The following is an 18,650-nucleotide window of genomic DNA, read 5'->3' as shown; positions in this document are numbered from 1 at the left end:
TGTCGATTTAATATGCAAGTCTGTAAGCCTGAATATACCCTCAGAAGCCAGTGCCTGCACAGCGGCTCTGGACCCATCCGTGAGTTCCATAGTTGAAGCATCTCGTGGCATACCAGACTCCGAATGGGTCTCAGTAGAGGCCTGTGAATCAAAAGTAGCGGGTATCAGGGGCTGCGAAAGCGCCTCACTGAGTACCGGCGAACTGGCGACTGGCTTAGGAGAAGTGTCGTCGGCAGTTTTGGACCTCGGCAGCCTGTCTCTGTCTTTATCTTTGCATTTTTTCAGAATCCTGATAGTCAGATGGCTAACCAACGACATCTCTGGATAATTAAACCGAAAACCAAAATATTAGAGGCAAAAATATACCAATGATGGATAGTGCGCTAATTAAATAAGGCACAAAACTGACAGCAAGGTACGTCGTGGTCAGGGCCTAGGCAAGGAATACAGTACGAATTAAAATCTTTATGAGGTATTTGCTTTCCACATGTAATGCAAATATTAACTTTTACTGACATCGGTAAGGAGCAAGAAAAAGTTTCCCTAATGGGGTACAGCTTTAAGTTGAAGACTTCAGTTCTGAAACTCAAAAACAAAAATTTCAGGAGTCGGCTGACCGGCACTTGCAAACTGCTTCTGTTTCGGGCACTGCACGGCAAGAAAGACTGATGTAATGACGTTGGCTGCATGTTTTATACCCCTGACAACCTGACGTCATGGAAGAAGGGACAGCAACTGACGCAGGACTCAAGACTTTGTTAATCAGGCTGACTGAGGGCAACCTGCAAGCAGATTACCCCAAATGTAATGACTACAACAGTGAAACATGAAGAACATCAGAAAGAATTTGTTTGATGGTTTCACTGCATCAAAGAACTAAATGCTCTGGATATGCAAACAATAGAAACATACAAAATTCCACAACAAGACTGGCTAACTATGCAAAGCATTCTGACATATTCGCAAGATTTATGCAGAATAATTAGTAATTCTTCATTTAAAGAAATACCTAAACTTACGAAATACCTATATGAAATCAAATATAATGATTATGACATGGGAAATAGTATTTCAAAATTTTACAAGATACTGATAAATTATAAAACACCCAAATCCTCATATTGGAATTATATAAAAAAGGACACTCATTACAGCTAACTGAAGAAATCAAATATTTCATCAATAAAACATACATCCTTTGCACCTTTACACGATACTGGAAAGTTTTTAATTGGAAATGCTTGCACAGAGCATTCTTAACTCCAGAAAGAATTACTAAAATTAATTATTCCACAAAGGGAATATGTTGGAGGTGTAAGCAAATACACAATGCAGACTGGAATCACATTTTTTCCGACTGTTAAAATTAAAACATTTTGGAATGGTATTAAAAATGTGTTAAAATTAAAATATTTTGGAATGTTATTAAAAACTTTTTCCAAGCTTTATTTAATGAATCATTTAACTTTCTAGCATTATTAAATGTGTACGAAGGTCCTCATTTGAATGAGTCAAATGTGAATCTAGTACGGACAATACTTGCAATCTCAAGGAAGTGTATAACAAGAAGATGGAATACAAACACAATACTGACTTTGGAAGACTTCTACAGCCTACTGAAGACCACAGCATTGTTGGAAATTAAAATTAAAGACTTAAGGATTCATCCTAAGCCATTTATTAACAATCCATGGAAAAAAGTCTTATCATTGATTGACGCTTTATAATAACTGAACAGATACACTCTGATAACTGGATTGTTATACCTATAAAGTAATTGTATATATTGAGCTCTGTTATAGTGTCAGGCTGATGGAAATAGTGTACATAGTTATTAAGATGTTATATACAAATACTATGGAATTTATTCAACTGGATTTGAAAAATAAAAAAAATTTTGAGGAAAAGAAAAAAGAATTGTAATATATGCTGGTCATATGTTGCAACACAAGACCCCTTACAGACAGGAATGGAGGGTTTTAATGTGCGTGTGTTTGTATTTACATGTTCACTGTTTAAATTCTATGATTCTGGAATTTGGGATGTATACAATAATGGGTTTAGATTAATTTACTTGGTGAAAACAGATTTGGAAATCTATGTCAGCACAAATACACAGTATACATTGTCAATGCGGGTGGCGCAGTGGTTAACATTGTCACCTCACAGCAAAAGGTTCTCTGGTTCGATTCTCGGCTGGGGTGCCTTCTGTGTGGAGTTTGCATGTTCTCCCTGTGTTCGCGTGGGTTTCCTCCGGGTACTCCGGTTTCCTCCCACATTCCAAAGACATGCATCTGGAGCATTTCTCCCCGGGCCTCCGCTGAAAACAGGCTCTGTGGAACCTAGTCGGACTTTCCCGGTCAACAAAATGATAAATAAAAAAAAATTTAAAAAAAATATAATACTATGTAGCTAGTTAACTATCTATGCAATACACAGTACTGCTACAAAAGGCATACACTTACCTGGCAAAATCTATCCACTTCTCGACAATCTTCTTTGGTGACAGACGTGTACAAATAATGCCAACAAAGTCAGGCTGCAAAGGCAAAAGATCTTATGTAACCTAAATAATATAAGTACAATACATTACTACAACACTTACCCTCCAAAATCTAGACTTACAGCAAAAAGCTTTCCCTATTTGCTAAACAGTAAACCAAGGCACTTTCTAAATATCCAAACTTCACCTACATTGTTCTTAACAACATTTAATACTACTATAAACATCAGATAGCTAGTTTCATAAGATGCACTGAAGAAATGTCCAAAAAAATGAAATCAAGAAAACTGAGAACTTTAAACAAAAAAAATGTTGAAAAGAAAATCAACCAAACAAATGATAGTAAAGCTTGCTATGCTTTACTGCCAGTGGTAAGCACTTTCATCTTCAATTAAGAATTAATCACACCACTTTTACAAGACATGCACAACCTTAAAAATAACCTACTAAGAACTTTAACAAAAGCCAGGATATCTACAAATGAAATGACTAATAATGAAACCAGTCTAAATACTAACCTGCCAATCAACAGTCAGCCCTGATTCCTATTCAACTAATGGAGATCAGACACGGGCTTTAGCCTCAGCTGGACTCTCTCTTTCACAGCCATTTAATGATTAGCCTAGAGACCCCCTTTAAAATGTTTTTACTGGTCAGTTTTGTGTGCTACTGTTGGCACTCGAGATCTGTTCCTTCAAAGTTGCTGTAGCAAGTCAACCCCCCCCCCCCTGTAAAACACATCAGTTATGCCACAGCACTGAATTACACTGTTACAACTACAGGACACCCCTTCCCCTTGCACAGGCCATGAGCTGGTCCTGCGGTACATTATCTCTTTGACCAAATCACACAGGCTGCCTTCTGGTTACAGCACTGCATCAATTTTCTGTATTACAGCCAGAAGACTATACTTAGCAAGCAGTACTGTGACAAGGCTGTGTGCCAGACCATGGCAGACAGTCTTACGGGCGTCCACCAATTCCTGTGCTGGCATTTATCACCAAAGTGCCTGTGCCACATCACAGCAGCCAGTTCCAGAGTTTCAATCTCGCCAGTACCAGTGCCTGTGTGTCTGCTATATCATGGTAACTAGTCCCACAGATCCATTCATACAAAAAAGCAATATGTAGCACTAACGAGCCTTTGTGACATAATATGGAAGGTGGCCCACAAAATAAAATTCATCCTGTGCAATCAGGCAAGCTAGGTCAGCCCATACAGTAGGCCTTTAACTCCCTACCCATAGCCAGAATAATCACATTAATGCATTTAAGCCCACCACAATGAGCACTTAAAAATTCACAGACTTCAAAAAAGACAAATGTAATAAAGCTATACAATTAGCTCTCAAAATTCAAATGCCCTCATGTTGCCTCAGACGTCACTTATCCCAATGAATTTTACTACCCTCTGTGAAACAGGATACACCAATCTGTTTCAATTAGCACCCAATATACTAAGTAGCTTAAAACAAAACCATCTTGGTGGAATGCAACATTAAAAAGTTATATAATAAAAGAAAAAGAAAACTTAAGGCTTCTGTCTACATTAAAGACAGTCAAAAAGCATAGCAAAATTCTTTAAATGCATCAGATAACTGAGAAATTAGGCACAGAAATGCTCTAAACTAAGGCATAATGGTACTACCCACTCCAACCCTGAAGATACTGCAGATAAAGTTGTGCAAACTTCACCCCAGAAACCAAATCAGCAGCTTGGATGGGGCACAGAAAGTGGCCACCCTGGATGGAAGTTGCTACAGAGCATAACCAGCAATGCAGAAGGCAACCCAAACGGTCCCTGTGAGTCACTGAAAGAACTTTATTTTATCATCATACGTGAATAAAGCTCAGTTCTTCCAGTGACCAAGTCTAGTTCAACTTTATAATTTTACCATTTTAAAATGTAGTGACTTCTGAAGTTTTGAATTGCCTCGGTTTCTGAAAGCTGTGTTTTAGTTAATTTGTCTGTTGTAACAAACAAAAAAGTGAAGACAGCCTGTTAATCTCACAATGGGGTCAGCTATTCTCCTTTTATCTCTGACCGTGTTTATGTACTTCATCCTGCAGCTCAAAGTTTGGATGCAAGGCAGATTTACCACAACCACTAGTGATCTTTTTCCTTTGGTTTGTTCTTTTCAAGTATGTGAAATCATAACCTTCAATGCAGATGCAATGTACTTTTTCCAATATAAGTATATATAGAAAGGATAACACTGTTACCATGTAGTTCTTGGTTCATCAGTTCAGTTCCCAGTTTAAACTGGAGTGCTTTCTGTGTGAAGTTTAAATGTCCTCCCTATGTCCATCTGAGTTACCACTCGGGTTTCTGGTTTTCTCCCATATGAGAAAGACATGCAGGTGGGTGAAATTACAAAGAACCACAACATACGCATGTCAGTGTGTATATATGTGAGAGGTAATATCTTATAATGGACTAGCTTCCCGTCAAAGACTTTTTCCTACCTTGTGCCCAGTGCTGACAAGGACAGGCTCCATCTCCCTGTGAGCTTGAACTGGATAAAGTAGGTAATGGTGATGGAAGAGTGGATGGACGAACGGACACTAGACTAGCCATTGTTTTAAAACATGAGTCAGAATTTTTCTACAGTAAAACACTACTGTTTCCTTATGCCTTTTAATTATGCCACATTTGTCTTCATACATTGTTGTACGTATCTTTTCCCCACTCCTCCAAGGAAAACTGGCCTAAGCCAGCTAAACAATCCAGTCATAGCATACATACATACATTTCACGTTTATACCAAATTAAATGGTTTAAAAACACTCTGCTAAAAACCTGGCCTGAATCACAAATGCATCTTTTATAGAATCCTAAAAAAAAAAATCTGAAAGAGACGGAACACAACTAAAGAGACGAAACAGATCTTTAAAAAAAAAATGCAGATTAAAACAAATGTGGTACAGTGTACTGCTTATTAAAGTCAAGTATAACATTCTAGGCATGTAACCAGCAAGAAGAATTGCTTACATTATTTTCGTGAAGATTCAAATGGTGTGTTGCTAGCATTCGAATCCCTAGACGAGAAGTCAGTGTATGGTCAAGAAAATTCCTGACCAGTGCTTCATCCTGTAATTCACAAAAAGGTAGTTAATCTGCATGCAATCAGGAATTTACTGGCATGCAGGTTAAATGCATTTTAGTAACTGGGCAAATCTCAACTGTCTTTTTCACAGAAGACCATAGCTGCAAACTCAGGAAAAATAAAGCTTCAATTGGAGAATAGCAACAAAACGTTAATTAAAAACTGAAGTAGCAATGAATTAACAGGCAGCTTAAACTAGACAATACAAAATACAAATTAAAAAGAATATGACAAACCACTGTTAAACACAAGTTAAATGTAATAAACATATGAAAATAAATAAAACGAATTTGTGAAATGAATTAAACAAAATTATAAAAACAGATAACTGCAATCTCAAGAACAGGTCTGTATGTAAGCACACCAACGGGCATAGCAGAAATATAAGTCTTACTACAAAACAAAAACCTTAACTCTTCTAAATTCAAGATGGTCAATGCTTGGAGACAATATTTCCTTAGGGAATAGAAAATGAGGTGTTCTTCTTTTGGCTTTTCCCGGTTAGGGGTCGCCACAGAGGAAATCCGGTCCGCTAATGATTAGCAGTAGATTTTTTTTTTTTTTACGGTGCTGAGGTGCCAGCTCGACGCCCAACCTTCAATGAAGGCACACCCTACGCATGTCTTTCAAACGCCACTCGACCGTGGGGAGGACATGCAGACTCCACACAGAAGGTGCTCCAGCCGAGAATCGAACGGGAGATCCTCTTGCTGTGAGGCGACAACGTTATCGCTGCACCACCGCAGCTATTGGGAATAATCATACCAAAAGTCTGTCTACAAAGATCTATATACAACAGTTTATAAACAGGACAAATGTACTAAAAATCTACAAGACACAAACTAGCCAGCTCAAATAAAACAAAATCTGAGACTAATGAACAATTTTGTAAAGCAGATACACCACAAAATGCAAAATCAGGAACAATAGATACCAATAAACAAAAGTCACAGTCTATGGAACTATACCATATGCACACATCCACACACATTATATATGTGTGTGCATATATGTATACATATACACACACACACACATTATATATATATATATATATATATATATATATATATATATATATATATATATATATATATATATATATATACATACACACACACACACACAAAATAAATACAAAGCCAGGAGTCTTAAACATATATTTATTCAACTTTTTATAGCAGTTTTACTATGTTTTCCAGCAATTCCAAAAATTCCTAAATGTGTGCAATCAGCTGCTAAGAACTACATATTTCTCAAGAGCAATAGGGTGCAGCACCACATGACTTTATGAACGGCCTTGCCAGAAAATGAAAAAATGCCATTTTTTTTCCTGACTAAACTTATGTTTTTTTCAGCCTTTTTTTTTTTTTTTTTTTTTTTTAAATAGAATTAAAAGTAGTCCTTATTTTATTTATATGCTGCACTGATTTTATATAGTTTTGCCAATGCTACTTGGTGGTATAAAAGTTTAATTTGAGTGGCAGGTCATTTGGGATTGAGAAGACCTATCTATGGAGTGCAGTGAGTTCAGTTCAGTTGCAGTCTTGAACCATTGTTTTCAGGGCTTTTTTATATGGGGGAGGGGTTAGATGTGCGAACGTGGGCTTGGGGTATACATTTTATTTTACTCATTCTGTTTAGATTTACAAGCTACTGCATTTCTTCAATGTTTTCCATCCTGGTGTCCTACAGTTGAGGAGCAACTATTACCATTCTGCTACCTTGTAATTCAGTAGAGCCTTCAAAGAATTATACGTAGAGACCCGGGTATAAAATGCACCTGAGACTGGTTTTCTACTCTTAAAGATTTAAATGTAGCTTGAAGATGACTTAAACCAACCACTCTGCCAAGTTCAATACAAAGAAATTTGGTAAGGCATATTTACAGCATCAATAAACAGATGGGTATCGATGCCACAGGACCCCAGTCTGAGGAGGGTAACAAGTTAGACTAACCTGTCCTATAGGATGTGACTGCCCTTCTTCTGTAGCAAGAGAGTGGATAATGGGGGGTAGGCATAAGGCACCTTCATAAACACCTAGATGGAACCCCCTTGACAGTTTTCATCTGTATACTGGGGATACCTGCATGGGGAATTAATGGGCTCAAGACTCACTGGTGGGGTCTTGAGGGTCAACAGTCATGGAGGAAAAAAGCACTACAAAAATAATAAACATAACATCACACTTTTGGGTTACACGTCAATTTAACTTTAGACTAATGAATTAATCAGTTCATTAACTGCCATAACAAAATAATTACCATTAAAGTGTTCCAAGGTTAAATCTGACCACAAACCAGTCAACTTCTTTGTCAAGCCTAGTGGCACCACCCCACCACTGAATAAAAACATCTTCAGGGGCTTCTCCAGGGCAAACCTACTTCAGCTTACAGTAGGCCTAAACAAAATTCAAAGCAATCCCCCGCAAATGGACCCAAATGAGATGGCTGCTGCATTCACCTCTAACCTTTACCAGCACCTACAGAGTTGCACAGAAAAGTCAGGATCCAGCCACCCTAAACACAATAGTGAATTCAAATATAAACCTCACAAATGGGACACCTGTACTGACAAAATGCATAACAAATGAAAGAAAACAACAAAACGCTGTAAGAAATCCTCAAGCTCCTATCCCATGGCCACAATGCAACATGTGAGCAAGCAGCAAGAAGAGCACCATTAGAAAATGGAAAGTACAGTACAAGTTTAATGGCATTACCAACAAAAGAAACTAAAAATCATTCAGTTATGGCTGAAAATTAAGCAATAATGTCCACTAATGCACCGAGCCCCTCCATAACATCATCACATATTCCAGACCCAAGGATACAGCTGATATATTAGCAGACACATTTAGTGCTAACTTTAAACTCCGCACCCACATTGTTACTCTCAGTATCACTGGAAATTTTGTTGCTGCTGAAATCGCTTTGGAAGCAAGTCTTAGAATCCTTATGAAAGGCTAAAAAAATATTTCCATGGGATCAGACAACATGGCTGCAATGTCACCACTGCCAAGTATGCATTATCTAAACCTCTACAGAACCTGTTCACCCTCAGGTTATCCACAAGGTTTGTGCCCAATGCTAGCAGATCAGACACTGACTCCCCTACACAAGAGTAGCCCCTCTACAGACCCAGGCAATTAGAGGCCCATCAGCCTCACCAGCCTTATATGCGAAGCCATAGAATGTATCACAATAGAATTCATTTATACAGATGTATACAACGGAACTGATCTAGACCCATAATAGTTTGGCTTTGTGAAGGGCACGGTCCTGTCTCCAGAAGTAAGCTCCTTTGAAGGCTGTGGACAGTGGACACACCGTGCACACTGCTTACCGCAATCTAGCCAAGATTTTTATCACCATCTCCCGTGGTATTATTAAAACGTTAGATAAACTTAATATAAACCCCTGCATTACCCACTGCATTGTGAAGTGGCTATCCCAACAGATTTCAAGCACTGAAAGTTGCTGGTACCCTCTCTGAACCTTAAATTGCAGCAGATGTGGCACAACAGGGATCAGTGCTGGGGCCTCTCCTATGGCACTTATTTTGCACATATCCCAGCCAGCATCCCACAAGTATATTTGACCAAGGTGTGCTAAGGAGTGCAAGCTACTCACCCACTGATAGTCAACTGTTCCAAAAAGGACTGGAACATGTAATACCGAATGTACCAAAAACAGTCTCAAGCTAAATGCAAAACACAGTAGCATTCAACAAAACAGCTGCTCCCATCTCATATGTCATAAATGGTAGTCCTCTTTGGAGAGATACAGTCGCATGACAATTCATCTATATCTAGTTAGCTGATTTAAAAGGTATTTAATTATCAAGTACCATGATGAAAAGTAAGACACTCATGGATGGACAGACAGCAGCCCAATACTTGGCACTTAGATCTCTTATCTCTTCATGCGAGTGTAGTCTTGGAAAAGGCATTACAACACAGTGTGAAAATGCCACAGAGAAATGACCAGCATATGGCACCGGCAAGCAATATCAGAATCACTAGATTCAGTATCAGTGCAGTTTATGTCAAATAAGTATAGAAAAGAGTTTTAGCAGTGGGTATAAGTACAAGCAAGGATTTGAGGCTGGTTCCATTAACAGAACTATCTAGAATGTTAGGTAATTGAAGGCAGTGGGAAGCAGGCACCTGTACAAGTCAATTTCACAGAAATATCAGACGTCAGTGACAGACAGTCCAGAGTCGTCTTGAGGGTTTTTGCAGTGAGGTGAGATACAATGAGGCAGAAAAAGCCAACTCTAATTGTACAACTGCCAGTGAAAGTCCAGGTGGTCAGAATCCTGAGCCACATTTTCCAGCAAGAAATGGTGAGCCACAGTCAATGGACTACCCAACTATTAAGGTATTACTTGAATAGCTTTTTACCAGATACCTTTTATTTGTCAGAGACTGTAGTATTGTGTTAAAGACCATATTTCTGTGTGCCAGGGATATTTGCTTTTATGCTCAATAAGGTACTGTTACTGAAACTCTTCACCCGTTTGCCCCAGCTGCTGTTTACATAACCTAAAGGTGAAAATAAACTACTACCATTTGTCAGTAAGCAGCCTTTGTGTTATCTTCTTTATCGTGGTTTTATTATTTACTGATCACCAGGTAAGACCTGCCTGATGAATCAGACTGTTATTTGCTTTGCAGCACCAGTGATAAACCTGGCAAGAGAGAGAAAACAAGAAAGCATCTGCACTTGTACTTCTTTAAGAATCACTGACAACTACCTTTGATCCTGTTCATACCTTTCCAACACAGTGCTACAGGACCGTTTGTTCTAAAGTGGTACTACATTCCATTTGCTACATCAAGTTTCCACCTGTTGCGGTTTTCTCAGCATCAGTTTTAGCAAAGTCTGCCTGTCTTTTTGTTTGTTACAATAAAATAATTCTTGTAAAGAAACTGCTGTGTTTGCTGCCTCTACTAACTACAGTATATACAACTAGTAGTAGGTTTGGCAATGTCATTCCAGATGTGTTATTCTTTCATTTATTCATTTATCCATCTTTTGGTGGGTTAGTCTCACTAGACTAGTGGCCTCTTTTCATGACAGGAGCTGACGTCGTACTTATACCACCAGGGTAAATTTGGTCACGGCACTGGAGAACTTCCCTTACACTATGACAGGTGCTGCGGGATCGTTTACATTCCACTGAGCTACCACCGAACTTTGGTTTAATATCATATCCAATAGATGGCAAACTGAGGAGTGCTGCATCCCAAGCAATTTGAAAATTCGTCTGGTCACATGGAGTGGGAATAGAACCTACAGTCCTCTGGTCTTCTAGTACCAAAAGGCAAATGTGCTGCTAGTTAAGCATTGACACTACAACATTTTAGATAATATTTGCTCGTTTATGAGGTGTCCTATAACAGGCCTTGCCTACCTGACTAACGAGCTTACAAAGACTGTGCAGTTGAGACAAATTCAACAAATGAAACTCAATACACTGGCTCCCAGTCAGTTTACTGCTAGGAAGATGTCCTATGCCTTCCTCAGCTGTGTATTCTTTGATAAGTAGTAGTAACAAGGATTCAGTTTTCTATACTTTTTTACATATCATGTAACGCACATTCAGGCACTGCTTAATCCTGAAGGCATTAACGCTAGTTTTTATGACTCACCTTGCCTTTCCTTCAGGTATGTATGAAACACTGGCACATTTCTGTTGGGCTTCTTTATCAAGCTCACACTTAGTGCCTATTGGATGCATGACTATTTCTTTCTGCTTATGTTCACTTTTGTTGCTTCTGTTGAGAGTACCTGTAGGATATGTTTTCACAGTAATAAGCATACTGAATTTCAGTCTCTAATATCTTCATTACACTGCTTTCCTTTATGATTCTTTAATATTTTATGCTGGTAGACTGCAGCCGCAGTGGTGCAGCAGTTAGTGTTGCCACCTCACAGCAAGAGGTTCTCCAGTTTGATCCTCGGTTGGGGTGCCTTCTGTGAGGAGTCTGCATTGTCCTCCCTGTGGTCACATGGGTTTCCTCCAGGTGCTCCGGTTTTCTCCCACATCCCAAAGACATGCTGTAGGTGGACTGGATACTGTAAATTGGCCCTATTCATGAGTGCGTACGTGTGTGTGCTTTCCGTGGAAGGTTGAGTGCCGGGCTGGCAACTCGATACTGTAAAACTCCACTGCCAATCATGAGCAGACAGGTGATCCACTATGGCAACCCCTAACCAGGAAAAGACAAAAGAAGAAGAGACTGCCTTGGGTTGCTCTACACTATTAGATAGTGATGTGTGTTTTTCTGATATTGATGAAGGGTACTGTTTCCACCCTGGTTTGTCTGTGTGTTGCCTGCTTATTTATGACTGCTCATTTCTCTACACTTTTTCTGACTTTATTTCATCCATATTTGGCAGGTGTTAGGTAATTTGCCACCAAGTACTTAATTTTCTAAACTGGAAGTTGCCATTCTTATTCTGTGTAACTTGTGAAGATGGTGCCAGTATCTGAGCACAGTACACACTGTATTTTACCAATGTTATATCTTGCGCTGCTGTTCTTTATTTCCTTGTTCTAGTATGTGCTGTGCTTCTACCTTCTTACGTACACTTGGCATATTTTTGTTCAGAACAGGCTTTCCTTCTCCATTAGTTTTTCTATGCGTTTTAGGTTCAGGGCTGGCATTTCCTACTTAAACTTCCTGTTTGAAGTCCTGGATACCATGATCACTACAGTCACTCTCACAGGCTATGGCTGACAGTAGCCAACTTACTCCTCTTATAAAGTCTACCATTCTCCCTGCATTTTAATGAACTTTTATCAGGATTTATATTGTGGTTACTTTGTTTCTTTTTAGTAAGGGTCTTTCTTGGTTTTGTGTGTATTTTATTTTGAAAATAAATGGGATTTCAGTTTTCTGTCTTAGGTGTCTTGCATTCTCCATAACACACACACACAAATCCACCAACTCATTTTTTGCGCTGTAATGTAGGTATTTAATAGTGAGCATTGTGTGTTACATGGTTGCATTTTTACTATTATTTATTCATCGCTTTCTATTATTTTTAAAACAAGTGTTACTTTCTGGATAATTTGAAGAACTTTTTCAGCTTAAGTTTGGACTTCAGAAAGGTGTTCCAGACTGCCTGGATGTACTACAAGTCTTTGACATCACCTTTTATGGTCTGAAACATTTTTATTTTAAATTAGGTGTAGGGGTGTGTCTGTGTACACGTGCATGCTTTCACTTTTTACTCATTTGCAAGCTGAGACTAAACAAAAATTAGGGATAACGGATCAAAATATGCAAATGAAGCTAAATGAATACAAACACCACTCCAACAAACATCATAATATGAAAAAAACAAATAGTTCACCTCAAATATTAAAATTAAGATATCCCTAACATTAGCTAGACTATTTACAAGGTATGTCCAAGTCCTTATAAAGCACAGCTGTCTCTATAAATTACCATAATTGTAGATGTTCAAGTAAACAAATGTTGCAGTACTAATTCATGGGTCTTCCTGCTATGCAGAAGCCCATGGCTGGCCCATATTCGTGTGTCTTTTTTCCCCACCCCACCTCCCAGCTAGCTGACATCCATGTGACCAAAAAGTGGATGTCTGGGTAAAAACAGGATGTCAGCCGGTGCGATCTTCAGGACTTTCTTGTTGAGACTGAGGAGTCGAATGGTTCTGAGGTTGAGTACAACCTTCCCAACTGTCCCTATTTTAGGCAGGAATCATGACCTAAAGGGCAAGGAAGGGGGGTAAAGATGATAAATAGGATGAAAAGACCCATCCTAACCCAAGGAAGAGAGAGAAAAGGAGAGAGAGTGAGGGGAAGGAGGGTGGAAAGTGTACTGCAACACTATCTACTTAAACATCTACAATTATGCTAAGTGAAGACACAACTGTACTATATTAATCATAGTCAGTGTTGCTGTACTAATTCTTGAGAAGACTTCCAGAGCTTCTACATGGGTGGTTGGATGGGAATCTTAACCAGGGGCAACAGGCTCTGCAAAAGAGAAGAGGCTAATCAAGCTCTTGCCCTCGAGAAGGACCAAAGATGGTAGGGTTTATTCAGAGTGTGAACGGATGATCATGTGGCAGCTTCTGGAAAAGCCTCTGTGGGCACCCCTTTTATAAAGATAGTAGTGGTGGCTTTATGAAGGTGAAATAAGCGCTGACCAAACTTGGAAACTGTTTACCATATTGACAGTAACAAAAGGAAGCAGTCTGCTTATCCATGTTGATAGTAACAAGGAAGCCGTCTGCTATCCATTTGGAAAAAGTTTGTTTGCTAACCAGTTTACTTTGTTTTACCCTGCAAAGGCCACCAAAAGCTGGTCTGATCAGTTTGGGAAGTTGGTTCTGTGGAGGTAAATTGTTTCCACCTTGTTTTGGGGGGGGGGGTTAACATGAGGATGTGAATGGCTTGGTTTAAGGAGATTTCGGAGACCGATGTGGGCATAAATGAGGATTGGTTTTAAGGGCCATTCTTTTCCTTTGGAAGATTAAGAATGGCTTCTTGCACTCAGACTTCCAAGATGGGTGCACACTGAGTAACAGCTTAACTCTAGGTCTCCCGGTGTGAAAACAGAAACTTGGCAGAGAAAGCCAGTGGCCCTAGATTTTTGGGTAAATTTCAGTAACTGGCTAGTAAGTGCACTGCCTGGATGCCAGGAAAAAAGAAATGCAGAGGATCCGAAGGAAAACAGGCAAAAGGTGACAAAAAAACACAGACTGAAAAAAGTACTGCAGCTGATCAACAAAAAGCAGTGCAAGCTCCAGACATGACTTCCAGTAATCTAGACGAAAGTAAATGTCAACTGCATACAGACTAAAATAAATGAAACACTGATGAAGTATATTAACTCATACAATAAACACTGGAAAAAAAGGAAGAAGCTTTAAACAGCTATTCAGATAATGTAATAAAATTGCAAAACTCAAAGGTCAAAATGATGAAAGTTTGGCTGAATACGAGACTGCACATGAAGAGATGCTTAAAAAAATAACAGAATTAGAGTACAGAGAAAATAGCGGGAAACCTTACATTTGCTGTTGTACCTGAGAATCTGGAAGGAAAAGACAGTATTAACTTTATGAAAACACAAATAAGCAATTGGACCGGTATTCCACAATGGGAATAGTTAATTGAAAGGGCGCACTGTGTATATGATCCAAACCTGGCTATGAGATAACAACCTAGACCTTTAATAGTAAAAGATGCAATCTCACCAGAAGGAGGAGTTGATTCTGAAAAAATTGTGGCAGAAGAAAGTACAGCAGAGTGTTTATGGAGAATGACTACTCATTGTACACCAGGATCAGGCAGAAGAGGAGTAAACGTATCCCATTATTCATGAATGTTGAGAAACGGGTGTGAGATTCAAACTGCTGTACCCAGCTATCTTCAAAATGTTTTTCCCTGGAGGGACAAACCATTTTCTGATGAAGTACATGCTAAGGAAGAAATACAAAAGTCTGTTGAATAAAATGTGAGCTGTGGAACAGGAGATTCTGCTTCTCATTTCTATTGGTAATAAAGACCACAGACAAAATACACCAATGAAACCTTTTCCACGGTTTCAATGGAAAATGCTTGAGAGAGGGGAAAAAGCAAAAGAGTAGACTAGAAGAACTGAGAGTATGTTGGTAATGAAGCAGAGACAGGGTTTGGGAAATACAGATGAACAGGAATAGAAGAAAAACTGAAAATATTGGACTTTCTTGGCTTTTCTTAAAATTATAGGGGACTCTGAAGCATATGCCCTACTTCATGTCATTAACGTTTGGAAAATAAAATCAGTACCTTGGAAAATGACAAATGTGGGATTACAAAGCAATAATTATGTTTGTGAAACGTGACAGAACAAGAAAATCTGGAAATATTGGACTTTTTTGGACAGTGTTAAACTTGCAGGGTCTCTAATATACATTCATTGGTATGTACTAGGCTATTGGCCCTAGGGCCTATATAAGCCTAGCAAAAAGGTACCCTGGCTTTTGCCACCCAAGAAAATAATTTTCCTGTGCCCCTGCCAAGCAGAGCCACATAAGTGATCCCCGGGGTGAATTTCCTACCTCCCATCCAATCATCAAGATTTTTCTTGAGGAGTGCTAATGAGGAGCTTTATTTGGTATTTGTTCCAGAGCATGGGAAGTCTCTGGGACAGGAATCTATCCCTCCAGCATGTTCTGTTTATTGTGGTGACAAGGTTTAGGTCCCTAGAGCATGTAGCTCGGAGGGAGTGGGATTTCTTTAAGTGGAGCATGTCCAACACTTCTGGGATTTACATAGCTTTGTACATTAGGCAGAGATCGCCTCTGAGTAGGCAATATGCGACGGGGTAAAGCTGGGGTTTTTTGAGGCGGTCTGCATAGGGCATCTGTTTGAGGCCAGTAATCCTCTTTATGAGGTATTTCTGCGGCCTTTCCAGTTGTTGTAGATGTCTTGTGAGGTACATACCAAAAGGGGTGTTGTGCTCTAGAATGGGTCTAATGAGTGACGAGTAGAGGGGAACAATGATCTATTTTTTCCTGGATGAGAAACCTTTTGTGATAAGGTGTGCCAAGTAGAAGGATTTCCTGACTACTGTGACAATGTGATTATCAAAGGAGAGACTACTGTCTACCTGTGTCCCAAGGTCTTTTATCACACTTTTGGTGTTAAGTAGACTACTGCCTATGTGGTAGTTCATGGATACAGAGTTTTTACCAAAAGGGATGACAATGCACTTTTTGGCACTGAGCTTGAGGTCATGGCTTTGACACCAGGCATCTGTCTCAGTGAGGCCCTTCTGCAGGATGTCCACATCGTTAGGAGTTTTGATTATGGCTCCTAGTTTGCAGTCATCTGCAAACTTCATTAGCCAAAGACCTATATGCCCTACTTCATATTGCTAATGTTCAGAAAAATACTCAGGAGAGAGGAAAATGTTAACTAAATAAAACAAACTTTTTTTCTTAATAGTACTATTTTAATGGTACATGATATTCTTTGCATGTTAAAAATAACTGAAAAAAATTACTTTACAAGTGTAATGGGGATACTAATGTAAATGTGTGTTCCTGTTTTTTTACTTTACTTCTTCCTTCTCTCTTTCCCCTTGTTCAGTTTAAAAAATGTAGGTACTGCAATGTAAAAAAAATCTGGTTAAAGGAACATGACAAAAAATGGTGTGCTTTTTCTCATTCTTGCATAGGGGAATGACTAGGTTAAGGCCATTAGCTTAATCTATTAACAAGTTTTAAGAGTAAGCAAGTAAATTAAAAAAAGAATATTAAATATTGAAAGGTTTTTTTTTCTACTAAACAAAGATCTGCTTGACAGTTTTGTGTCCGATTCTCACATCTCCAGCAGACAATCTGATAAACAGAAATGGCTTGGAGAAAATGTTTCTGCAAGCATTCAAGTGTTTTCCCAGCTAATAGACCTATAAAGCTAAGAAATAGCCAGACAGTGCTTGGCAGAACCACAGGCTGTACACCATGCATCTTAGCATGGATAACCTTTCTTTTAGGTTATCTCGAGTTTGTGTGTGTGGCTGTCAGTTTGGAATATTAGGAGGGTAAAACTTCAATAGCTGAAGATGTACATACTTTTGTGGGTTATTGGGAGTGCATTTGTATTTTTGTTTGAGGGTTTTCAATAAAACAAAAAGTTTGGTAAGATGTGACACAGGCTCAAATGGAAAGGGCAAGAAACAACTGTATAAAAGATTAACCTGCTAAACAGCACAAACAGTACATGCATTTAACACAAAAGCTGGAACTAGATATTTAACAAAAAAACTGTTATACATAAAAATGGGAATAACATTTTTTTCAAGAATATGATGCTTTCTGCAATGTCTTTAAACATTAATGGTCTCACAAAAAATACAAAACAAAAGAGTAGTGACTTATATTAAATGCTACAGGAGACGCACTTTGAAAGAACTGAGCATATGAATTTGATAAAGAAAGATTTTCCAGGCTGGTTATTCAGCGGAATACCTGGTGCAAAGAAAGAGAGGAGTACTTGCATTCAATGCAAGAGAAACTCTAATATTGATAGAAGAGGATAAAAAAAGACAATGGTAGATTTGTAGTACTAAGGGGCTAATGACAAGGGAGGAGGATTACACTGGCATGTATTTATATTCCACCTAAAACTGCTTAATGGAGCTTAAGAAAATTCTGTGGGAAATCATCAGCTTTTAGCACAGAATATTACTTTTAGGTGGTGACTGGAATTTGATTTGCAACAGTGATTATGTATTTGGAGGCCCAGAAGGGAAAATACATCAAAGGATGGTACATTTTTGAAGAAATTTATGAAAACATTTGGCATGGAAGATGTGAATTCAGTACTAGGAGTTTGGAGTGAATTTGCATATTATTCCCCAAGATACAAAAACTGGACTAGGCTAGACTGAATTTACATTTCACAGGAACATGTGCCTTCAATTGAAGGTCTTCATATGCACCCAATAACTACTTCAGATCATGCGCCAACAATAACTAAAATAAAAACACAGGGTAATGAAATAAAATGAAGACACTTACACTTTCCCACCTACCTGTTGAAAAAAAAGGAATTTAAGGAATGGGTTGTGGAAATTATTCAGGAGCTATTAAAAAAGAAAGAAATTTCTTCTGAAAATACATCTAGGGAGTATAATAAAATTAAAGTGGAGTTTAGAAATAGGATGGAAATAAAAGAAAGAGATATACAGTCAAGAAGTAACAAGAATTATTTAGGGGGACTGACAAGCATTACAGTATTGCAAAATAGGGGGAATTCTCACAGAAAAAGAGGAGGAGCAAAGTACAGTTGTGTACACTTACCATAAATGTAGATGTTCGAGTGTATTCACTGTTGCAGTCATTACATTTGGGTAATCTGCTGGCAGGTTGCCCCTCAGTCGGCCTGATTAACAAAGTCTTGGGTCCTGCGTCGGTTGCTGTCCCTCCTTCCATGACATCAGGTCGTCAGGGGTAGCAAACATGCATCCGACACCATTACATCAGTTTTTCTTGTCCCAGATGTCAGG

General features: G+C 38.7%; 1 protein-coding gene across 1 annotated transcript in view; it reads right to left on the bottom strand.

Moving 5' to 3' along the window:
- The window catches only part of LOC122787253 (3-methyl-2-oxobutanoate dehydrogenase [lipoamide] kinase, mitochondrial-like), a 422,261-nt gene that overhangs the window by 108,696 nt on the left and 294,915 nt on the right, over positions 1–18,650 (bottom strand). Inside the window, exons 6-7 of the mRNA XM_044053859.1 lie at positions 5,495–5,593; positions 2,466–2,539 (exon numbers count right to left, since the gene is read on the bottom strand). Of these exons, the coding sequence (XP_043909794.1) occupies positions 2,466–2,539; positions 5,495–5,593 (173 nt within the window). The remainder of the gene's footprint in view (positions 1–2,465; positions 2,540–5,494; positions 5,594–18,650) is intronic.

This window comes from Protopterus annectens, chromosome 13.part0, assembly GCF_019279795.1.
Source record: "Protopterus annectens isolate FY-2018-M chromosome 13.part0, PAN1.0, whole genome shotgun sequence".
Classification (NCBI taxonomy): domain Eukaryota; kingdom Metazoa; phylum Chordata; order Ceratodontiformes; family Protopteridae; genus Protopterus; species Protopterus annectens.
Note: the sequence above shows the minus strand (reverse complement) of the source record. Positions and strands in the feature narration are given on the sequence as shown.